Below are 25,549 nucleotides of genomic sequence, written 5' to 3'. Positions count from 1 at the left end.
AAAAAAAAAAAGCTGTGCCTATGCTAGGACGTGTTTACCAACAGAGATAATTTGCATTTTACTGGCACCATTTCCTAGAATGTTTTTTTGTATTTTGGCAAAATCAGGCTTTTATATCAATACAATAATATTAATAATTAATAAGGGTGCTTATACAATAAGCACCCTTACATAAGCGCAACAAACAGAACTAGTCAAAGTGTGGCTTCTGCAGCTGTACCTAGTTTTGATTGCACTGGCCAGAATGCCAGGTCAGAGTGAGGACTTTGCTGTATTTGCAGGGGATGCCTTACAGCAAAGCCTGCTTAAACTAGAGTAGCTGATATTTGTGCACAGTTGATTCTACTATTGGTAAAGCAGGAAACAAAATTAAGAGTTCTGTCTCGGCATGTTATATCTAGTGGTATATACTAAAAGTAAGGCTTTTATGGGTACATCATCTGTGAATAATGATGTCCGTTGAGTGTACTTTGTATATTTTGATGATATGCCAGTACAACTTAAAAAATGTTGTGGCTAACCTGCGTAATTTCTGTTTCTTATCTATTAAAAACACAATGTTGATTAGTTTAGGTTTCTGTTATTCTTGGATAAATTAGATTTTTAAAGAAATCATAAGAAACAATAAGAGATGGGTTAGAAAAAATGTTATTTTTAATTATACATTTAAATTCCTTTTCTGAATTACACAAATTATGCAAGATCCAAAGCAATTGTTAAAGGTCTTTAAAAGAAAACTAATGCCTAAATTTTTGGGTCAACAAATGTTTGGGTTTTTTTTAATGCTGTGAACATCCTAGGAGATACAGAGAGGAGAGAAAGAAGTGTTCAGGAATTTTAAAGCACCTCACTGTTTTGAGGAAGATTTTTCTTAAGTTTGAGTTCTATTTTTAATGCTTTAACTGGTATTTTAATCTTCCTAGAGTAGAGGCTACTCATTTGCTGGATTTACTCTGTGTTGCTGGGGTTTGTTTCAGACATTATTCCATAGCTTGTCTTAATCCAGGAAGCTTTATGAGATTTAGCTGATACACAGGAAAGGATGGTAACGTCTGTACTTTCCCCTTTGGGTAGTTTCTTGCAGTGTTTCAGCACTTTATTAGAGTGGAGTGAATTCGAGCAATAGGCAATTTTCTGAATGAAAATCTCAACCTACACTGACAGTACTTTTGATCTGTCATGTGACTCTGGAAATTAATGGTGGGTATGGCAAACACTCCTAACAAAGAGAAACACTCGAGTTCTTGATGCTAAGCCCATGTTGCAGGGCTCTGAGCACACCAACTGGATTTGCTACCTCTTTCCCTACACCTAGAGCTTTACTGTCTGTACTCAAGGCCAGATCAAACATGGTGCTGCTCTGTAACCTCGGATCAAGGTGCTGTGAAAACAGCCAAGTTGCAAGACCGAGGTATGAGAAGTCTTGTCTGGGTCCTCTGCTGTGTTCAAGCTCAGACCTTTGCCTGTGGTTCTTGCCTGAGCAATGCTGTGGCTGTGCTTGGCCCTTTTCTGAGCCCACTTACACAGTAGCAGAGTCCTGTCTTGCACACGGATGATCCTGACCTTGCCTCCTGACTGAGCTCTCTAGGTGCAGCTTGGACCTGCCCTGTCCCTAGACTCACGTGGCAGTCACTGGACTGTCGGCTGAGTCTGGCTGCTGCCCCTGGGTCTGTCTGGGCTCCTGGCAGGATGTCTCCTGCTTGGTGTGGCCACTGGTCCTGCTGCCTTGCTGGTACTTGTGGCTCCTGGCTCACCTGCCCTCCAGGGCAGCCCAGCCCTTCTTGCTCCCTGACATGACTTACTCAGGCAGAAGCTCTTCATTAAACATCTTTCTTCCTCAAGGGTGACCTAGACTGAGGAGCTCTGCCAGTCCTGTAAAAGCCCAGCAAGCTGCCCTGAGAGATGGGAGCCTGAGGTTTTATAATGCTCAAGTTTGACTGGGAATCTTGTTGACTTACTTGAAGGGAAATTTATCTAGCGGTATTGGACAATTTATCATTTGTAAATCATAATGTTAGAGAGAAATTATAAAATATAAGCAAGGTTTATTTTGATTTTAAGTGCCATTTTGATTTCCCAGGAAGCACTGATCATCAGACCCCAAATATTCCTGGACAAAAAGAAAACCAAACCCCAAAACACCAAACAAAAAAACCCAAACAAACTCAACCCAAACCAACCAAATAAAAACCAAACAAAAAAGAACCCGAACAAACAACCAAACAACCAAAAAAAACCACCAGAAGGAAAAAAACAACATCTAAATGTAATCACACTTTTTTGTTTAATGGTTGAGCTTCATATATATACAGACACACTTACAGCATTTAGATATGAAATTATTTCAATTTACATCCCCAAAACTAAAAGGAAAACTTTTAGAAATTTTTAAATCCCAAGAGCTCAAGCACATTATAAACATTGCTGCATTGAAGTTTGTAGCTTTCCAGTAAAATATGGACTGTTTCTTCCCTGATACTATAAAAAGAAAATGAACAAAGGCTAGGGTCATTTACTCAAATGATGAATAGGCTTTTCTAATTAAAGTATTGTTTTGGTCATTCCATGACCATCTAACAAAGCTAAAACTATGCTCCTGCTTAAATGGTGGCATTTCCTAATCCCCACTATTGGCCACATTTTTTTCAGGTCTCCCTTGTTTATCCTGTCTATGGCTTGTTTGGCTAACCAGTGACTAGCCAATGTTTTCAGATGAACCAAACCAGGAACTAGCTGTCAGCCAGATTAGATCCCTGACCTCGTGAGGCTGTGTGACATCTCATCCTTAGAAAATACGTATTACACTCCCAGTTTTGCTACGGAGTTTTTTTATGACCTTTAGCAAATCCCTTAAGCTTTTTCTGTTTCCACTTGTGAACTGAGGTAATTATATTCCCCAGTCTTTTTGTACATGAATACTTATTTATTAATATGCACGAGATGTTCATATCCTACAGTGATGAAAGCCACAGAAGTTCCTAGATCAAATCTTTTATATAGTTGAACCTTATTCATTCTTAGCTTTGGAGAGTTTATTCACGCTAAAAGCTTCAGTAAGCCAGACACCTCCACATCATCTTAATTATATTAAACTATAGTTCAAAAGCAACAATAATATTTAGTTTACTGTCATTTTCATAGTGACTGTATCCTAAATTCATTCAAATAATCATAGTGGAGATTGTTGTTGTGGTGTGTTGTTTGGTTTTATGTATCGCTCATGCTCACCATGGTATGTTCAGTATTCCCCCTGCTGCTCTGGTGCTGCCCTGGTTCTCCCTTCCCGCCCAGAGACGTGTCAGTCCCCCTGTCTCCTCCCCTGTTATTGTCCATTTTGGTAAGCCACTCCCTTGATCCCCTCCCCCCCAGCTCCCTGTCCATCACTCGGCAGCCTCTCCCTTTTTTCTGGAACCTTCTGTCCTTGCCGTCGAATGATTGGTTCAGGAGTCAGGGTCCCTCCTCCCCTTTGATCCCATTGGTTCATCCCCACGTCAATCCCTCCCTTTTCCACACCCCCTGCTTCCCCATTGGCTCTCATGTCAGCTCCGCCCCAGCTCTCCACCTTTATAAACCCCCGGCACTCAGTGTCTCCCCTGGAGGTAATCGAAGTGGGACTGGGTCTGCTGGTGGAATTGCTCTCCTTATCTTCTTGCTGCCACTGCTGATTGCTGTTCCAGCTAGGCGCTGTCTGGATACCACCGTGTTTCTGGAGAGTGCCCCCCCGGTGCTGGGTGTGTTGGAGCTAGCCACTGCCGATCCTGCTCCTCCGGCTACGAGCAGAAGGACACAGTGCGGCAACTGTGATTCCTGTAGGTTCCAAAAAGGTTATTGTTGCCAATACATGAATAGCTAGTGTGTATTTACATGCATTCTAAATGTATGCAAAATTCTGAATTTTGAATGTTTGAAATGTATAATGATTGGTGTGCCATCATGATTTAGGTAATTAGCCACTGGGGCTCATGGTGCTGAAATGAGCTAGTAATAGTTAGCCTGTGATTTTAAAGTTTTGGGTGGTTTGGCAGCCAAAGCAAGTTAACAGCACAATGTGTTCCCATGGCCTGGTTTATAAAGTTGGATGGGTGGGTGTGGAGGCTTAGCTGCTGTAACAGGGGTTTCCTGCATGCAAAGCCAGCTGTGATACTGAGGAACAAGCTCTGATAACACACAGGCTGCCTCTGTTCTCCAAGCTCTGCTGAGTAGCTCACCCTGGCTCCCTTATTCTTTTTAAGTTATGTCTTCAATATGCCTGTCAGGGTTTCTCACTTCTAAGGAGTTGAGACAAAGATGTGGGCAAGCATTTCCTCTACCTGTGGCTTGAAAACCAGGTTAACAAAAAATACCTAAAGAACTTTTTTTGCAAGGACTAGTAAGAGCTTAGGGTGTGACACATAAGTAAATAATGAAAACACCCATTTCACTATATAGCAACAAAATTTAGCTGAATTATAATTGGCTCAATAAGCATTAATATCCAGAACACAGCTTTTCCTAGGATCTTAAAAGGACTAATCTGCTGAGGGGAACAGCTTGCAAAGGTTTACAAGGGGGGAAGGGAGAAGAAAAGAGATGAAGGCATCAAGGCCTTCAACCTAGGGAAAAAAGAGAAATGGCTTATTTTGTAAAGCATCACTGTGCTTTGATGGACATTAACTTCAGTGACACTCAGTGTCCAATTCCAATGACACTGTCATTGGAATTTAAGGCTTTTCAGTGTGAATGTTCCAGTGTTTCCATCTCAATATGAGGAAGAACTTCTTTACACTAAGTATTGCAGAGCAGTGGACCATGCTGCCCAGGGAGGTTGTGAAGTCTTCTCTGAAGACATTTGAAACCCAAGTGGACACATTCCTGTGTAACTTGCTCTAGGTGACCCTGCCTTGGCTGGGGCAGGGTTGGACTGGATGATCTCAAGAGGTGTTTTCTAACCCAAATGATTCTGTATTAAGTACAATGTGTTTTGTAATGTGAATTGCCAAGAAGATACTCGTGTGTTCTCTGAGAAGAAACCAACCTAAGCTCTAAGCTTTGATGAAAGGAAACATCCTAGTAACAATAATGGGCATGGTACCTATTTAACTGTGCATTCACTAGAGGAGCAAGGGAAGCTGAAAGCATTTAGTCTGCTCCCATCAGCACCAGCTGCTGTCATGTCAGCCTTTGTATCTCATGACATTGTTCAAAGCACAGCCATCCCTCAGTGCTACCAAATTAGAGGCTTTCAGACCTTACCTACATAATTGGAGAGAGCTGTGCTGCTGAATGTGATAACCTTAATTGCATTTTTAGGCCATTTGTGGAAAAGAGGGTGGTTTTACTTCTCCCATTTCTCTGAGGTAGACTAAGTGACAGTAGAGAGAGGAGTTCCTTCTCACTCTGTGTCTGTGGTAGGTTATATTGCTGTTTTGGTTGCATCTGCTGCCTTTCTATTTAGAAAAAAGTAGTTTGGGTGGATGCAGTCCCTTGTCTATGCTACTAGCATACATACCATTGCTTATGAACCCCAGTACTTATGCTTGTCTGTGATTTTAAATAGGTATGCTTATGTTTGAAATTAATTAGTTGGTCTGCAATGTCGTTGTAAGTACCAGTGTTATCTTGCTTAAATTCTGCAAACCTAGAAAAGGAGTCTGACTTACTTTTCTCTGAACACATTTTTGTCCTACCTGCGGAGGGTACTGTGGGGAACTTTCAAAAGGTCTGAGCATGGCTTTAACTCTCCTGCCATAGTGGCCTATGTGGTTTTCTATTTCACTGCTTTTGATTGTAACCTGGCTATGTAAAGCCTTTATTCACTTTGGAATCAATCATTTGGTGACTGAACTCAGTGACCCAGACCATCTCATGGAATCCTGCCTTCAGGCACTTGGAAAGACCAAATCACATTCAGACTGGACCATTCTGAACTGTCATAAATTCGGAGAACAGTGATTTGTACATGAGTCCTATCAGTTTCTCTGGAACCTTCTAACCCGGCAGGCTGCTATTCTTTCCGGTGTCCGCAAAGCCTTGCGGAGAAGGGCGCTGGCTGCGCGGCCGAGCCCGGGGCTGCAGGGCCCTTCCCCGCCGCCTGCAGCAGGGGGCGAGCGGCCCCGGCCCCGCGCTGCGGCCAGACCTCCTCCCTGAGCGCATGGAACACCTCCCGCTGCTTATACAATTGCTATCCGGGAAGGGTCCTCCTGTGGAAGCTACTGATTTCAAGGAATTACAGAGTACGGGTGCACTCTAGAAATCCCCAAAATTGTAGGGATTAGTTGGGCAAATTGGGCAATAATCAGGACAAAAATACCTATAATGGTATCAGATGTTAACCGGCAATTTGAAGAGCGATATGGCAGTAGCATCACAGAAATTCATGGCTCAGAAACTAACCACCTCCAATCCAACCTCCTCCCCCCCCACTACAACTGAGTACAGATGGAGAAGTTGGCTGTTTTCCATCAATAGTGAGTAACCCATTTTCTCTGCTGATTGATTTGGCCTGTGCTGTTGCTCTTTTACTATTTTTTATGCTATTCCTGGCAGAAAGGTCTTGGCATTAAACTTAATGCCGAATGACAGTTTAGTACTTCCTCTTCCAAGTCTTGCTGACCTTCAGTTTTGTGGCAAATAATTTCTAATTTGTATATAAGAAAATACTCCCATCATGTAGCTTTTAAAAATGAGATTGAGAGAAATCACTAGTTTAGCACAAAAATGTAGAATATTTTTATTCTACTGCTTGAAGTCTCTATACCAAGGTAAACTTTTGCTTATGAGAAAATGGAAGTGCAGTGTGCAAATATTTGCAAGTTGCTGATCTACCTGATGAATCATTAAGCAGTGGTTAGGACTTCAGCTTTCTCAGCAACACAACAAACTAGAAGTAACTTGCTTTCCTTTTTGGAATAACCTTCAATTAACTGAGTCCTCACTGAATTAACCACACACACAAAAAATTAGTTAGTAAAAGGGCATTATCCCAAATGGAACAAAGTAGCTAACAGGTGTTAGTTGTTACATGTATCTTTTCTTGACTCTAGATCACATTTCATACTTCCTAACAATTCATGAGGTTCTGTTCTTTTAGGCAGTGCTATAGCTTTCCTGCTCACATTCTGTATTAGTTCTAATTATGGTAAGTTCATTCTGTAGGAGGAAGTAAGATTTTGAACTATATGGAAATCTTATGTTACCACTCTTCTTGTCAGAGCTTCCTAAGTCTTAAAAAGCAAAGCATTCAAAGTTGGAGTGAGACTGTAGACTACACAACTATTTTCTAAATTACTTCATAGTAAGTAAAATTCTGATGATAACATTGAACATTTGACACTACTAAGAGTGTAGAAGAAAAAAAATCTATACTATTAACAGTTTTGTTGAACCCCAGGTTGTATTTTTTTTTACCTTGCACTGTATAATGGGAAGCACTAGAGACGCTTAAGCATGATTCTTATTTGTTTAAATCACTTGGTACTGGTTAGCCGAGGGGAGCATTTTCAACTGCCCTCAGTCCTTCTCGGTGTCATGAACTGAGGCAGTGTCTGCACTAAAGTAACACGGTGCAGCTGTCCTACTCATCCTGGAGAGGGCTACTCGTCGTATGGTGATTTAAACACTTTGCAGGACTGCAGCACGATCACTGACGAAAGAAAATGCTTTCCTCACGTCCTCAAATTCGAATACAAGTCATCTTGAGCAGCAGCGCACTCAGCAGTGACATTTCTAGTGAGCTGTGCTCCAGAGCAGCCTGTGTGCTTATGCTATCGGCCTAATCGGCCTAACAGGTGCTTCAGCATCCGCCACGCGAGGTGGCTTCCCTCCCTCCCTCCCCTCCTGCCCAGCCCCGCGTTTGGCCGTGGCGGGGTCCGGCAGTCCGCCGGCAGGGCCGTGGCCTGCACACGCTCAGCCCGCCGCCCTGGGCAGGACCTCGCGGTGCTTCCAGACGCACAGAGCATCCCAGCGAGCCGCGGGATGAGCGGGGAAGGGCGATGGCCGGAGCTGCCGCCCGCGGGCGGGCAGGTAGGTTACGAGGTGCCGGGGAAGGCGGCGAGCGCCGGGGTGCGCGGGGCCGCTCCCTTGGGGCGCCTCTGCGAGAGCGCCCGCGCTTCTCCCTCGGGCGGGGGCGCGCCGGGGGCACCGCCTCGCTCTGCCGGCGCCGCGCCGATACCGCCCGGGGCCCGGGCTCCGCGCTCGGGCTCCGTCTCTCCGCGGCGGCGCTGGGCGAGCGGCCGGGGCCGGCGGCGACGCCCGCCTCTGCCTCCTCCCCCTCGGTGCCCTGCCTCCTCCCTCCGCCGGGCGGGCGGCCGGCTGCTCGGGCAGGGCGGGCGGGAGGCAGAGTGCGGCTGAAAGGTGTTGCTGGAGGGGAAGTTTGGAGAAGGTCGTCGGGTGCCTGGGCGCTCGGGCAGCATCATGGCGGAGCAGGGCGAGTCGCCGGTCCACGTCCAGCAGCCCCAGCCGGCGCCCGTACCCGCCGCTCCGGCCGCCGGCTGGCCCATCTGCAGGGACGCCTACGAGCTGCAGGAGGTGATCGGTCAGTGGAGCGGGGGCGCGGCGGGGCGGAGGTGGGGAAGGAAGGCAGGGATGCCACGGCCGGCTCCGGGCCTACCGGCGCTCGCTCTCCCGCAGGCAGGGCTCGTTCACTGCGGCGGACGCACCCGGCACTGCAGCGGCGGCTGCTGCAAACTTTATCCGCCCGGCAGCGGGCGGCCCCGGGGGGCGGCGGCTCCTGCTGGAACCCGCCGTGCCCCGCCCGGTGCGGCTCGGCGGAGGCGCCGCTGTCCTGCGGTGCATCGTCACTCCAGCCTTGACCTGCTGGTTTGCGCTGGGACCCCGGCAACTCCGCAGATGCGCTCTGTGTGCTGTGTGTGTCCGTGGATGCGCACATGTGCGTGCATCCGCTTAGATTACTCTGCATTTTTCCGGTGCTTTCATGGGGGAGGTAAATCTCACCCGTAGATCTGCTGCTCACATGACGACTCTCTCTTAATCAGTATATATACGTATATACATATTTAAACTATTTCCTCTTCTCCCTTACTCTTTCATCTTGTTCGCATCTCTTTATGCCCCTCGGCCCTATGCCCGTCGGTGGCACTGGCACGTAAGGCCAGCGGGGGATTACAGCTTCGCTTTCACCCTAGCCAACCTGCTTTTGACCCGGTTTGCCATGTGAAGTTTAACCCCTCTGCTGGCCCCCTCCCGTGTCCCTGTAGGAACGGGACTTTCTTGGTTGTGTGCTTCGGCACTTTGTTCACATATCCAACTAATGCGGATCAGATGTATTCAGTCTCCATTCCCTTTATTTGGATAAGGTTATTTTGAATTTTACTTTGTGAAATGCTAACTGTTGTTGAAAGTATGTGCAATGGAAAGTTTTTCATCTCTTGCCCTAGATGCTGCTTGTTGCTAATCTAATGATCTACTTTGAGAAAACTTGCTCTTATTTGTATGTAACATTTTAAACTTCTAGCAAATGCCACAGATGGCAAAGACCAGCTCTGATTGCTGTTTCTTACAAATAAGGCCACTTAAATGAGAAGTCCAGGTGACTTGCCTGCTGATGCCTGCTGTTGATTCTCTTCAGTATTACACTAATTGCTAATTGTTGTCAGGCTGATGACAACCAGAACTGCATGTTATCGATCTGGAAGTTGTGTGTATTCAGCTTTTTTTATTTTTCACAGGCAGAAACAAAATAGCTGAGAAAAGTACTTCTTCCTTAAAATGGGATGGATTTTTGTTGACCCAGGTGGTACCTTTGTGTTTCTGTTTGTACTTCCAGGCTGTGAACAGGGACTAAGGAGGGAGGAGGGTTCGGGTGTTCAGGTCCCTGGAGGTGTCTGACTAGGTACGGTATTGAACAGGTGCTGTCTATGGAGGCCCCCCAAACACATGGGCTTACTGGACAGAGGACTGTCTTCCTCAGTCTGGGGAATAGATCAAAGTTAGCCAAGTGGAAGTGATTCTACTAGCATAAAGTTGTTTCTTTGCTGAGGAGAAGATCCCTCTTCTAAGGTGAAAAAGGCCTCAAAGGTATTGGGATTAATCCTTGTCTAGGGTGTAATATGGGTCATATGAGTTACTTAAATAATAGTTGTTTTCTGTTACAGTACCTGTAGAATGTTTGTGTGAGAATTGCCTTTAAAAACTCCTTTCCACTTTATTCTTTCTGCTTAAAAGCTTGTATCGTTGGATATGTAACCTGTAATCCTAACTGCTAATATATATTTATATACATCCATTGAACAAGTGGATGCTAAATCTAACTTGCAGATACTGATCTGTAGAGAAACTTTTTTGCTAGTTACCTATTTATTGATAGGTGCTCCTAAATATTGATGTTATTTAACTGAACGCCTAGGGAGTAAATTGAGGTCAGGATATATTGAATCAGATTCTTGGATGCACTGAACTTGCCTGCTGCAATTTCACTAAACTTAGGTTTCTTCCATGACTTTCTTTGCAAGTTGCTGAGATTTATTTTATACCACTTGACTAAAAAACCTTGTGCTTAGACAAACATGTCTTTTTTCATTAACACCTTCTTAATTTACAGGAGACTCACTATGAGATTAAATTTAGTCTGGATACTATTAAAAATAGTAAAAAAAACCCAACTGAACACACCCTACCCCATTTTCTAAAAAAAACCCCAGCCAAACCAAGGCCCCTGTAGATTCCATGTGTTTGACCACTTGCTAACATAATTTTGGAGCTGTAGGATGAATTTTGTCAGTTTTAATGAACATGGTATGCGACTCTTAAAAAATATTTTTTATATCTGAAGAAGGAGATAATGACACAGTCTGAACTTAGTTCAGCAGCAACCCTTTGCACGCGCTATGCCAGGGTTAATTGCGTTGTGCACAGGAGTAGTTACCTCTTGCTGAAACAGAGCTGATCACCTCTGCAAAGCACCGCATACTTCTCCCTGAGGAGCTGCGTAGTGTCAGTTGAGTTCAGTTACAACAGCCCTTTCCCAGTTAAATGAGAAAAAAGAACAATGCTGTGAAGATTTTTGGGCTTTGCAGGAAGAAAGATACATCATAATGGTTTATCACAATGCTTCCTGGCAGAATAGACTTTAGATTCTTTGGTAACTAAAGCAGAGATGCAGGAATAGCTGTTTTAGGAATTTTTAAAAGTTTTGGCGGGGATTATGAAATGAAAGTAATTGTTAGTCTTGTGGGCCATCTCCATCCCTTGGATTTAGCAGTTGGAGAAGTTCTATTCTTCTCTGTGAGAACATGAACACTTAGTGCTCATCTGTGTCTAGCCACATGCTATGCTGAAAACCAAGGCCATATGATATGGATTTCCAATGAAAAAGCTTTTTTTTTTTTTTTTTTTAAATTTTCTGTCTGTTGTATCCTGCAGGACAGCTGGGAGATTCAAGTGTCTGCTGAGGAGAAAATACTAGCTTTAAGGAGTGCTTCTTATGAGATGTTATTTCAAGTTGGCTTTATTTTGTAGGTGGCTGGCCAGTTCTCTGTAAACTCTTTGTGTGCAGTTTCATGATACATTTAATCTGCTCTAACAGGCAGCTGCTGAAAGGATCACATTGATCTGACAGCGAACTAGTTCTTCTGCCGGGTCAGTTTTCTGCTGGATCAGATTCCCTGTTTGACTTGCTGCATGGCTTTGTGATTGATAGGTTTGATGCAAGGAAGAGGCTCTTCCAATAAATGCCTAGATGCTTATGTTTTCTGGAGTGGGAGAAACGCACTGATTGCTCTCTGTAAATGTGTATCCTAAAGAGGAAACTTTAACGTTAATTCAGGTTAATACAGGCTGTCCATATGTAAAAGCACTTAGGTGTTAGAAGGGGATTCCTAATTGGTAGGAAAGGAGGATCCAACCAACCTTCTGGCAGTAGTTACAGAGATAAGAACTGTAATTGCTATTAAGGTAGAGCCAGATTTAAATTAGTGAAGACCTGGGAGATCTCTTTCTAAGATTTAAATGCATTAAAATGCTCAGTGGATTTTAATATGTGTGGAGGGGATTTTGTTGGTTTTTGTCTTTTTTTTTTTTATAAGATGAATATGACTTGGATTAAAAAAGTAGCACCTAATAAAAGCAATACTGTGAGAGGTGTAAGCAGTTTGGGTTTATAACCAAGTATTCAGAATAAAATAACTGAAATAGGTTTCTTTGAATTTGTCATGTACATATGAGGTGTTTTTTTTTTTCTCAGAAGCAATATAAATATTCATAGAACAAACATTTAAATGGTAATCAACATTAGCACTTTATTCAGTTTTCAGTTTTTTAGAAATTGTCTTTCTACCTTTTAAATTGAAATGAGCCCTACATTGTGTAGATGAGACAAAGCAGCATTAAATCTTGGTCAGTTTTTTTATTTTATTTTTTTGTTTAGGTATGATCAAGTAGCTTCAACTTTATTTTGGAAAGCTATTTTGGAGTTGATGCTTCTCTGCCAGATGTAACTTGTTGTCATCCTGCATTGAGGGAAGGTGGATTCTGTTATGGAGAAGCAGTGGATTATCTTGTGATTAGGTTGGGTACTAGTTTCCATTATAAAATTGTATTTTTCTCTCCTGCTGCAACTGATTTGGAAAATTATTTTGGCTGGGAAACAGCCAGAATTAGATTGAAATAAAGGGTTACTTTTATGAGATGGATTATCTATGTTGGCTGCAAATCATTAAAAAGTTACCTTAGTTGAACTTCTGTGTTTGTCTATTTTTTTTTCTAACTTTTGAGCTTAAAAATATCTTGTGGTTTGTTGCCTCATAAGGTGCAGCATTGCTAAGTCAAGTGTGTTGGGATTTTGAGTAGAACAAGTTACTATGTGAGCCTGTTCTGCTGATTTTGTGGTTCTTATTATAAGCAGCCTGAGAATCACTCTTGATTAATGGCTCTAGGGTCTTTAGTCGTGCTTCCAGGGTATGTAATTTACTTTTTTTTTCCTCCCCTGCTGCATGTATTGCTAATGGCTATTTGTGTGACAGAGAATAGACTCTCCTATATTTGTTGTTATCAGAGATCTTTGACTATCTCTGTTTATGATCCTCAGGAACCCATGTTCCTGTTGGTAGTGCTGTACACTGTTTTGAAAACCCTCTATAGTTAAAGGTGAAATTACAGTTCTTTGTTGTTGTTCTGTTAATCAGATGCTCATGTCTCATTCACATTTTCCAAAATTTTTTTATCCCTGTGCTGAATCAGCATTTTTTTAAACATTTGAAGGTCTTTCTTTTGCAGTAGTTTTTATGTATGTGTTGTAAAGTAAATCACACTGTACTGAAAGAAATAACACACTAACAACTAAACAACTAAGAAATAAGAAATATCACACTAACAACTAAAGCTATGGCAAAATTTTGTATTTGCTCTTGCAAAACCTCCATAATTCTTGCATGACAATCTGCATTATTTGATAAATAATATTTAATGCTACCTAATGTCTTTTTACCAAAACTTTTTGTAAAAAAGAAAAATGTGTCTGCCTTAATTCTGCTTCAAAATAGATTCTATTCCTTACCAATTAATCGTAAAAGTTACTATAGCAGCCTAAGCATATCTTACATGCACATATTCAATACAGCCTTTGTAATATTAATTGTAACTTAATACAATTGCAGCTTGGCAGGAAGAGTTTAATTTTATAAATTAAATTTTATGTTTTGAGAAATAATTGGTTGAAATTTTCTGTCTGCTAATAACCATCTGTAGAAACTATGGAATTATTAAATCCCCATTTAGTATTTTAATAAGGAGTGGCTTTTAATTCAGTTGCCAGGGTAAAGGTGGTCATGGTACAGTTTAAAAACACCTTGTGGAACATTCACAGTGCTGTGCTGCTAATGAGGCTGTGCAGAGCTTGGAGTTGTTAATTATTTGCTTTGTCTCCACATGGTAGTGTTGGGGAAGGGACCTGTCTTGGTGCCTTTCTTTTTTTTTTAATGGAAATGCATTAGAAATACCTTGATTGGAGACATGGCTGTACATAGCTGTAGTTTTCATTGGTTCAATAGAAGTAAAATTTTAATTGATTCCATGTTCAAACTTTTTTTTTTTTAATAATCTGGTGAATTTTAAAGCAAAATTAATGTAAATTGAAAAAAAAAAAAGAGAAAAATAAGAGCTTAGAGCTTCCTTTGGGTTTCTCCTGATTGGAAGTAACCAGGATATTAAGCTTGTTTTAAAGTTACCTTGTTTACTGTAAGGGTAAAGGAACATATATCAACACATCAGGCAGTTGGCTGGTGCTGTGTAATGATAATTTATAGAAAATGTACTTTCCTGCTCTTCCCATCTGCCTACTTCCCTTTTGGTTGCTCTCTTCTCCCTATGCTTTTTCTTTCCCTTCCATCTAAGTTCTTCTTACAGTTAAGGCCCAATACCTCTGGAACCTGCAAAGTCCTGGCTCCACAGGATTTGCTTGAGTGTTAGAAGAGGAGCCACTCTACTGGTGAACGTGTAGAAATTAGAAGGGATTGCATGATTTTGCCCCTTGCTAAGTGTTACAACAGCAAGGCTTTGCATCTTCAGAGTAGAACTACTTCTTGTAACCAGCACTGTGCTTTGATGGCAGGGGCCAAGTTCAGACCTGGCAGAGCTATTTTAGATTGGGTCAGATGTTCTGAAACAACTTAAGAACTGCTTTACTTTTTATATTTTAGTGAAGAATCACTTTCTCTTAGATCCTAAACCAGTTGTTTTTGGTTTTTTTCCAGAATCTGTTTGTCAAATGGAGCTTCTCTTTGTTAACTGGAAACAAAACCACATCTGTTCTGATTGGCTTGAGGGGAAAACACAGTTAGCTCTCCATGCAAAGGAGATGTGGCTGGCTCATATAGTGGCTACTTGTCTAGGTCATATTTAATTCTTGTGTGCACTGCCTTGGTTCTGTCTTTCTCTTCCTCCATTTGACCTTCCAAAATAATTTGAAACTGTAAGGCAGCAGTTGATAGAGGCTTTTTTTTTTTGCTTTCAGTAATAATAGTAATTCTTGATATTTAAAGAATGGGCCCTAAAAATCAAATTAAATTAGCTACTTTCTTAATTTCTTGGGTTTGCTGAAGTCACTGGGATACTGCTTAGCAGAGGTTGCAGAGGAAGTGCCATACTTGCTGCTCTTGGAAAACAAATAGGTCACTAGGACATTTTCTGGTGCCCAAAATTAAAAGTGAGTTTCCCCAGATCCCCAGAAAAATCATACTTATGTTGATACTTCTTACCCTGTGTAAATAAAGAATAAGCTGTGTTGAATGAGTGGATTTTTCTGTATTTCTGCCTTTTACCGCACAGTCTTTCCAGTGGGATGAAATCCTTACAACTTTCCTAGATTTCATTGTTTCTTGCTATGTTTGAAGGTCTTAGGATGTGCACAAGGGTTGCATGGTTGAAGCTTGTGAGTTGAAGAAAATTATCATGCAGCAGAAATGTAAGAACATTGTCAGGCAGAATGAGGTGAGACTGGTATGGTATAAAAGGCTCGAGGAAAGAATTCTCTCTAAAACAGTGCTTTTTCCTTATAAGAAGTGAAACTTCAGTATAATAAATTAGCTGTCTCCATTAATCCTTCATCTTTACAAATAACAGTTTCTGAATTATTTGATTAGCCTAATTATTCCTGTGGATGTCTAAATTCCTCTGAGGTATTTTGATTGTAAGTTAAATATAGATGAAACTTGAGAATGTCCTATAGGCTGATGTAACATAGTCATTACATAGCTTTTGAGCTATGCTTCTGCACTTAGAAAAATTAGAATTGGAAGCAGACTGAAAATTTGGAGCTTTTTTGTGTTCCTAATCATCCTTTCAGAAGAATTGTGTACTTAAATACCTTGAAAGTCAAGATTCATATTGAATGTCTATGTGCCAAGTATACCTGGTTCAGGGAAATGGTACAAAAATAGTTAATTTAACTGACCAGAAAAATACTGTGTATTTGTTAATTGTGGTTTCTGTCTTCTAGGAGTAATATGAACAAGAGCATAAACTTGAGCTATTGCTTTAGACTTCTGAGAAGTAACATATTTGGACTCAGAAGCATAGCCATTTAATTATAAAGTTGCTTTTTCCTCCTCACTTTTTTGCTTTGAAGACATTTTATTACAGGGACTGAATTTAAGCTTATAATTTATTCCTCTTAGTGTCTTGTGCTTCCAGACTCTAAGCCACTTCAGACTAATAATAGGAACCTCATTAGAATTGGATTAGAATTACCTAATGAAAATTTAATCATATGATAGTATTAATATTGCTCTAACTCTTCCATTGCTTCAGGAGAAGCAATATATGAGAAATATTGGTAAATTTTCTGCTTGTAGTGTGTGGTCACAGTAGACCCAAATTCCAGGAGGCACATTTTGTTGGGGTGAACTAGCTGAAGATTTGTAGCTCAACACTGCTATATTAATTAGAGATCTTTATGGCACTACAGTAGCAATAACGCCTTTGTTTTGGTAGATGGCTGTTTTTCATTCTCGGAAGAGAATGATGCACTATGTGGTGACATCCGGAATACTTGGAAAATACTGCATTCATAGTATTAGAATTGTTCCAAGTGTTTACTTTCAAGCAAAATGAGAAACAATAAAATTTGCCGACTAAATCAACACCACAATTTGTTTATAGTGCTACTTCAGAAATGAATAGTAATTCTTTTTTAACAGCTTCTTTCTAGGCAGGAGATCTGACTCAGCATAGCAAATCTTCAATTTGCCCTATTTTTATAAGGGAGTTCTGTGGAGTTCTGATGGTACCCTGGTGAGGTAATTTTTGGCTCCACAGTGAATACCAAGTTCTCCCATAGTTATACAGAGACCTTTTCAGTGTGGGTTTTGCCTTCCAGATTTTTAGAGTTGTATGCATATTGAATAATGGTTTGTATATTGATGATGAAACAACAGGAAGAATGAAATTATCAGAATCCATGTTTCTTTTCAAGTGAGGATGAATGGATAATAACATGGTCTCACTGTCCACCAGCAGCTCGAGTCCAAGTTCCTTACTCAGAACTTGTAAGTGCTTGATGTTAGAGGCAATTCTAGTATTCCCTATGCTGTTGTACTTCCCAGTGACAGGTTCGTCACCAGCACTGGGACCTGGGATGTTCAGTGCTGTACATAATGGAGTAATCACTGTGATTCCCAGGAATCTTGGAGCTGGGAGGGAGAGGAAGGAGAAATCTGTTTGGTTTGTCTACTTGGTTCACAGGACCTTCAGTGCCTGAGAATAAGGGGGAAAGGAATGAATACGTCACCCATTCAGGCCCAGAGAATTCCTGCTTGCCTTATAAAGTGGCGTTAGTTATGCCAGAAACTTTACAAGGGGTCAGGAGCAGGGCCTGCAGATCACACCAGTCTTATCCTGACGTTTCCACAAGGCAAGTTCTGATAACTCCGAAGTCTCAAATAGTGGTGATGGTGGATTTTTTTATATAGATAAACCTATAACCTATAAATAAAACTTCTTATGAAGATAATTGAGATGTGGAGCAGAGCAAAAGGAATTTAATCTTGAGTAGTGTTTATAATAGGGGGTTTCCCTAGACAGTTCCCTTTCAACTTTATTTAGATGACTCACCTATTTTAAAGGACAAGTCAGGGAGAAAATAACACCTGCTGAAAGTGAACTGCTTTTGTTTAGGTTTTCCTGACCAGCTGTGATGCTGACATTTCCATGACTGGTTTACTTGAATGCCCCAAACATAGTTAATAGTCATCCTTGGACTTTTCAGTCTAATGTTAGTGTGTTGATGGCATTGTATCAAGCTGACAAATGGGCTCTGAGCTCTGTATGACTCTAGGCAGAAGTCTCCTTAACAAGAAAGTGTCTGAAAGCAAAAAGCCATCACTTAGGCTGATATTTCATTTTAAAGCTGAGCACAGTTGCTAATAAAAAACCCTATGTCAGGTCTAAATATATCTGGTTTCACTTTCTAGCCATAGATTTCTTAAATACCTTTGTCAGTGACAGTAGAACTCTTAAAATTCTTTTACCCATTGCTGGTGGTGATAGCTGATTATTCTTCAGATAAGAAAGATGTTTCAGAAGAGATCCTGCAATATAGCGTGTCTGAGCTCTCTGATGGAGGGACGTAAGACTTGTATTTTCCAGATCATTGGTAGAGCTTCTCTACTTTCTTGTACAGTTCCAGTTTGTCATATTTCCTGAATAATTAGTTTGTGATTGATGCATATTTGCTATAGTCTGATCCTAGTACCCTCTGTGTTCAAGAAAGTACTTCTATTTCACGTGTGTTTGGCAAAAAATTTTATTCTGTTCTGCAGATTTGACAGGGAGCTGTATCACAGTAAACCTCAAAATATTTTCTGTAATTTATCTAGGCAAAACATCTGTTAGAATCAATTCTTTTACTATTTTAGTGAAATAATAAAGAGAATATCTCAGAAAGCTAGGTCATTTCCTCCTGTGGCTGTTTTTCATGCATGTAGGGGTTTAGGGCTGTTTGTGAATCCCCCTGCCTTTTTCCTTCTGTGTGGAGAATATGATATCTGGTTAATGCTGAAGCTTGCTTTATCTTAGCCGTAGCACAAGTTGTCTTAACACTTGCATAGAAGTTTTGTATGATGCATAATCATTTTGACATCAACATTTTGGCTATTTATGACTTCTCTGCAATCACTGAAATATCTTTATAGCATATTTGGATAGGTTTTTCTGGATTGTTTATACAGTGGGCTTTTAAAAAGCAGTATGGGATCTCAGCTGGATCTCAGATTTTGTGTAAGCTGATGTCCCAAAAAGGTTTTTACAACAGTTGAGTAACCCAGTGGTTCTGTAGCCATAATAGGGATGTTTTTAAATGTCCAACTGCAAAACAAATTCGTTGAGGAACTAAAAAGATCAGTCTTTGAATGTTGAAAATTCAGAAGTAGCAGTTCTAGGTGTGGGCATTGATTTCATGTAACACTTAGCAATTATGATATAATTCACTTAAATACACTAGGATAAGCAAAGTATCAAAGTGAGTTATAAGGAGAGAGATTTGATCATAAGGAGAGAGATTTGATCCCAGCATGAATCCAGAACACACAGTGGGCAGGAATTGTTAGTAAATTGTATTTACATGATTATTGTGAGGTTCTTAAGAACTCAAGTGTTTGTCATGTGAAGATGTAAAGGGAAATAATGGGTCATTTTCTGTGGAGAAGCTAAGTTTCAGAAAGATTTAGAGTTAGGAGTTATGGAGGTGTAAATGAGCTTTGCCTGGCTGATTTATAACTTATTTTAATCACTGGAAGTAATATGAAAGAAAGTGAATAATACTGAAAGTTGTCTAGAGTATTGTGGGGTAAAAGCTAGAAACCAAAAGGAATTAAATATTCTTTGTTCTCTGTTTGTTAACCGAAAGTATTGCTTTGCCACCAACAGAATTAATTCTTTTGAAACTGGAGAGGCTAGTTTAGCCCAGTGCTGCTGTGGAATATTTTGAAGGGCTGATTGGTTCATAACACATTTAGTAATGCTGGAAATATGCTACACAATATTGCTTGCAACATAGAGCACATACAACATAGCTTTCCAAGCTTCTATATAAGTACAGGTATATTTTGCTTTGTATATTACATTAAAAACCTCCACGTGTATTCATGAGAAGAAACCTAATCTAGATTTGTGCACGATTTTTGTGCACAAGTGTGTTCTGCTCTATGCAAAAGGAATCCTGCAGTTACGTTGTATAGGAGTTACAATTAAGAATTACCTAGGGGGCTCTTCTTCAGAACTAGGATGTCATGAGAGATTTAATATTAAGAGGAGGTTTCGGTAGGTCGTGGGAGCAAAAGTGTACAAAATTGCATGTGGCATATGTTGGTATGTAAGACTTTATAGATTCTGAGATATTTAGTCTTCTTCAATTGCAACTGTTCTCTAGCCCTTCAGATACCTAGTCAACAAGAAAACTTACCATTATCAACAAGTTTCATCCTCCTCTTCAGAAATTAGAACCAGTGTACTATTGGGGAAGGTCTCTTTTGTTAGAGTGACCTAAACTGCAGAAATCTTTAAAAGAGGTTTGTGCTGAAATACTGTAGAGACTAACACTGAGCCGCTAAAAGAGAGACTTGATGAGTCATTATGGGCTAATGGGCTTTTGTTTTTGAGAAGCAGAAAATTGAAAAGAAATGTTTGTGATCTATTTTGAGATCTGTGCCATGATAAGTGGAAAGTATGAGACTTTTAGCAATAATGGAATAAATCAAGCGTCACATCATTGTATGAAGTATGTGGGCATGTGCAATATGCCAGTGAGATGGTCCAACCATCTCACCTCACTGTCTTTTTGAGACTTGACTAATGGGGAGCAGTTAAAACTAAAAGGTTAGTGTCAAATATCTTTCTTCTCTTTGTTGAGTCAGGTTCTGCAAGGGTTAAATTAATGCTTTAAAAAAAAGGAGACAGGAAAAAATACCTTTATGTCAAATTTAGAACAACTTGAAGGAACTTGTTTGGGTAAGCTTAAATCCCAGACGAGTATTTGTGGAGTTTTTATATGCTCTCTGTGAAGTATGTGCAAAGTGGAATGCAGAAAACTGCTTTCAGATTACATCCTTTCACAAGAGGTGAAGTGTGGCCATATGTAGTAGCTCTTGAGAAGGTTTCTATTGTGTGAACTCAGACGGTTAAAAGCAATTCTAATGGCTCTGTTACACTGAGGACAGGATGGTAGGGAGTGCATGGTCTGTAGCATGAAGGGACAGGTTGGTTGTAAGGGCATGCTTACACTAGAGAGGATGGCAGCAAAAACACCAGGACAAGATGAAACTCTGACCTGTTGTCTGTTGTGAAATGGGAGTAGTAGGCATCTTGATGTGGTCTGAAATTGCACTGTTTCACTGCTAACATTTGAAATTGGCAAAGAGAACTTGTCTGTAGCAGAATGACTTTTCCAGTAGTGGAAAACCCCATTGTTCTTACAAAGCTGGAGGGTTTTTTGAGTATGACCGTATATAATCATTTTGTTTTGTTCTGCAGGAGACAACTGGATGTAAAGGCTTCATGGTTTGTGCAACCTGAGCTTTCATTATACTGTATCAGTTTCCTAAACCGAGTCTGGGTGTTCAACCAGTCTATGTTTTGGTTATGTTGTAGTTAGTATTCTCTGCTTTGAGGGTTTTGGAAGACTTGCAAGGCTCAATGTATCTGGAGAAGCCCTACCTTCTGTCAAGGAATGGTTGACTGTAATCTATTCTATGCAATCATTTTCTGTGATCCTAATTTGTTATGCTAAATGGTTGCTTGGGACAATTTAGTTTCCCTATATGATAGTTCATTACTTCTGTATTCTGTTACCTCTCAACTGAAATGCTTATTTAGGTAGTCTGGTCTCTAAGAGCTGCTCCTGTGGAACACTTCACACTTCTTGTTTAGTAGATGAGACAAAAGGAGTCTTTTGACCAGATGTGAAAGCTGCAGGTTTTCCTTATCTCTATCTCTGGTTGTTCACTTTGTGAGCCAGAGAAGGAGAGAATATCTTCAAGAGGAAGGAGGCATATAGCTGCTCAGTGTCTGGCTCCTGCTTCAGTATGTGCAACTGCTTTTTCAAGCAGGTTTTAAATGTACATAGGTTGAACTGAGAAGACTGCACAACTTGACTTTACTCTCAAACTAGTGTATTGTGTAGAGAATTAAAAAGCTGGAGAAAGAAGAAACTAGGTATATTGGCTTTACTCTAAACCTAAAAAGCTTTCTGCATAGTCATAGCACATCTTAGTAATGTGGTGAAGAACATCCCATTGCAAGTAACCTTCGTCTGAGAAGACAACACAGAAAAGTATACATTTTTTTTGTAGTTTAATTTTCCCAAAATATTTTGAAGTGTTACTTGCTGTCATTTGACTTGAGGAAGTAGTCAAGATTTTATGATGGCATCGGGTGAATAAATTCTCTGTGTGCTTATTCTGTTTGTCTTTTTTGAGGCTTTTGCATACAAATCTATTTTAAAAGCAAAGATCTTGGTTGTTTTCTACAGGTAGATAAAACTACTGGCATAGATGAGAAAGATACATAAGGAAAATCTTGGTCTTTTTTTCCTGTATACTTAATAGCTAAAAATACTCTTTCTCCTGTTTCAATGTACGTTTATGTAGTCAAATTAATGAGAGGATTTGTGTCTTGATGTCTACTGAATGATGAATTCATTAAAGTGATGTATATGAGTCTTACTTTAGCTGAACTGTGCTGACTTGGTGGTTTCTTCCTTGGGTTGTCTTATTTAATTTTTAAAATCTCTCAATTTTTATTACCTACATTATTGGAATTTTTAAAGGCTTTGTTCTGTAAGCAGACAGAACAGGACATGTCAATATTTGTCTGTGACCACATCCTGCAGAAACATGACTAGTTAGTCCTGTTGAGAGTTTTTTTTAAAGAGACTTTTTTTTTTTTTAAATGAGCTCAGAATTTTGACACAAAATTCATATGCAGTTAAAAAGCTTTGTGATTTGACTGAAAACATCATGTGAACCAAAAATACATGAAAATAGCTAAGCAAATAGCAATTAAAACATGTACAATAACTTTCAGTCATGAGGTATTGTTGGTGCTGTTTTCAGATGTGCAGAGGGAAAAGCTCTCAATTGTTCTTAAGTCGGCTGGTAACTGAATCCACGTTTGTAGAGCTTGACAACAAAAGGCTTTTTGTTCACAATTTGTATTCATCTAGGACATGCCAAATAAATACAACATAGTTTATAAGCAGGCCAATATAACATGTTGCTCAAATGACTTGCCAGAAATCCATAATTTATATTGAAATATTTAGAATTACGGGTAGAAGCTTGTTGGGAGCTTTTAGACTTCTGCATGGATGAGCACAATGTAATTATTTGAGGAAGCACACATTGTTATATTTGATGTGGCAGCAAGATGTGCAACTTGAGCAAAACTCCTTCTGAATATTACTTGCAATCATCTCATTAATTTAGTGAGGCAATACTGCCTGGGTCAATGCCAGTGGGTGCCTGATAAAAGAAGCAACAATGCCTTTTACTCCTGTGGTTCACAAATAAAGCATTCTAGAGAAAATTATTTTATTTCTTTCCCCCACATTTGTTCAATTCCCCAAGTTTTTGTTATCAGCATAGTTGAGTGACCATATGTGATTTGCATGCCAGGTAAACATGAGTGACTTTCTCTGCTGGGCCATTCAGTGACCTGCATCTTCTCACTGTTGGTGTGGTACTTGTGCCTCCTGTGCTCTTCACAAGGATCAGTATGCTCCTTGTAGGGTGTTACTCCAGTAGTGATGAATGAGAACAAACACTGGTGGAAGTGTAGAAGATTTGGCATGTACAGTTTACTGACTTCTTTTCTGTTCATTGGATAGGGGAACAAAAAACCTGGTTAAACAGGGACTGACCTGAAGGAACAGAACAAAATAACAATTGATAAAGCACAGTAGTCACCCCTCCATGTATCAACTCTGCAGGTCATGTTCTTGATTAAAACAGATGTATCCAAAGACAGAAGTGTAATGACCTATGAAATGCATTGAGGTGGTGGTTACGTCTCGATAAATGAGCACATCATTTGAAATCATTTGCTTTGGAATTTTTTGTGGTGTATGGAAAAGAAACTTTCAAGCTTTTCTTTTCCATCTGAGGTGTGCGAAAGGTGTCTTGCTAGTGGAAAGGTATGCGTGTGGAGAAAACACTGAAAAACGATAAACAGCAGCTTTGAAGTTCTTTGTCAGTATGGGCTTCTCATGCTGGTCACTGGTTTAACTCGTCTGTTAAACTCTGTTAATCTCTCAGATTGTTCCTTTTCTGCCCTTTTTCAGGTAGCGGTGCTACAGCGGTTGTCCAGGCAGCACTCTGCAAACCTAGGCAAGAACGTGTAGCAATAAAGAGGATCAACTTAGAAAAATGCCAAACTAGTATGGATGAATTACTTGTAAGTAAATAAAGGGGCAGTATGTTACATGGAGACTTACCTTCTGTTTTGACTTTGTTTTTTGCTTGGTCCAAGAGTGAGGGTAGAATTTTATGCAGGATATGAGAGAAGGATTTGAAAATAATATGAAAGACTTATACCATTCCCTAAAGGTATAATTTTTAATGCATATTTTTTCCTGTTGCTAAAATGACATATGCAAACTTTTAACCTTGGGATAATCAACTTGGGATAACTGTGGGAAGACCCTAAACTCTTATTTTCTGGAAGCTCAGTTTTTAAGCTATTACTGTCTGGTGGTCTGTCTTTTTTAATACTGAGGAAAGATACATTTTCCTTTGGTTAAACACTGATTTAAAATATGAAGAAAAAAATTAGTCGGTCTCCTTAAAGTGTCTAAAGCACCAAAACATGTTGGATCATTTCTTAAGGATAACTTTTAAGGAGAAAAGGAGGAATGGCTACACTGTCATCTACACAAGGAAACTCTTGTTAAAGCTAGGAACACACATTTATCAGATAATCCATAACAAGAATGTTTGAAGAATGTTATTTGTTTGGGCCACTGATCAGAGAAGAAAGGGACCTGTAAGAAGCCATTTGTAAAGGAACTGCAAGAGTTTTTCCTCTGCACTGGTTATGGCAATCCAGAAAATTCACAAAGAACTACTGAAACACAAAACCCATTGCTTTCTAATGCTCCTAGATAGGCGCTTGTTAGACTAATGTGTGTTTATGTATAGGCAGCGTAATAAGATTTGAAGGACACAAAACCATTCTAAAAGTGAGAACACTCTCTTCTGTTCCACAGGTTATACTACAGCCTAGAGACTGTGGGCTTTTTCTAATGCAGAAATTCCTGCCTCTGAAGGAAATGATCTCCTCAGCAGGGAATTGCCAGTGCAAAAGATATCTTGAATTTGATACAGAGGGTATGGTCCGTCCAGTTTCTTCAGATAAAATGGCTTTTTTACAGTGGAGGACCCAAAATGCTCTTCCCCTGGTGATTGATGGCATTTGCCTTCAGTTTATGTGACCGCTTGTATGCGACATTGTTGTGCTTTTTACGAGGATTGTGGTAGTGGAAGTTACTTCTGAGGTAGTGAGAATTCTGTCAACTGAAAACTCAAAAGATAATACTGAACTGTCTTTAAGCCCAAGGTGAGATGCTGTGCATGATCTATTAACAGCTACGGTCCCCAAAGAACATTTCTATAAAAAGATAAATACTTATAATTGTAATATAAATTGGTCAGATTTGGAAATTTTTTGTTACAATTTGAACTAATACTGGGAATTAAGAATTAAAATGTTTCAAGCAAACAAGCAAAACCAGACAAAACTGCCAGAAATCTGCAAAAGAAATTCATATGGTCTGGAGAAATGATTGCAGTTAGTTACAAGCTTGTAAAAAGTTACCTTGCCAAATGCTTGAGTGTCTTTACTGTTGACATGTCTCCACTGTCTGTCAAATGAGGCAGTAGGTCTTGAATTTTTGGTCCTATAATTGCTTTCTTTTGGTACAAAGACAACTGTCCATACCATCTTTTTTATTTTATAACATAAGTCAATTTCTGCTTTTCTGTGCTCAGATTTTTTGTTTCTTTAATTCGTTGATCTGTTTTGATCTGAACATGAATTGGGATTTTCCTGGTTCCTGGTTAGGAGAGCTATA

At 40.1% G+C, this 25,549-nt stretch overlaps 1 protein-coding gene across 5 annotated transcripts in view; it reads left to right on the top strand.

The window, feature by feature from the left end:
• The first annotated feature begins 6,437 nt into the window (after nt 1-6,437).
• STK39 (serine/threonine kinase 39) overlaps nt 6,438-25,549 on the top strand; it is a 79,179-nt gene continuing 60,067 nt past the window's right edge. Inside the window, exons 1-2 of one of the 5 annotated variants that reach the window (XM_038143044.1) lie at nt 6,438-8,001; nt 23,762-23,874. In XM_038143044.1, coding sequence (XP_037998972.1) covers nt 7,971-8,001; nt 23,762-23,874 — 144 coding nt within the window. In that variant the 5' untranslated portion in view covers nt 6,438-7,970. The other 4 variants (XM_038143042.1, XM_038143043.1, XM_038143045.1 and 1 more) reach the window with 4 other exon arrangements.

This window comes from Motacilla alba, chromosome 7, assembly GCF_015832195.1.
Source record: "Motacilla alba alba isolate MOTALB_02 chromosome 7, Motacilla_alba_V1.0_pri, whole genome shotgun sequence".
Classification (NCBI taxonomy): domain Eukaryota; kingdom Metazoa; phylum Chordata; class Aves; order Passeriformes; family Motacillidae; genus Motacilla; species Motacilla alba.
Note: the sequence above shows the minus strand (reverse complement) of the source record. Positions and strands in the feature narration are given on the sequence as shown.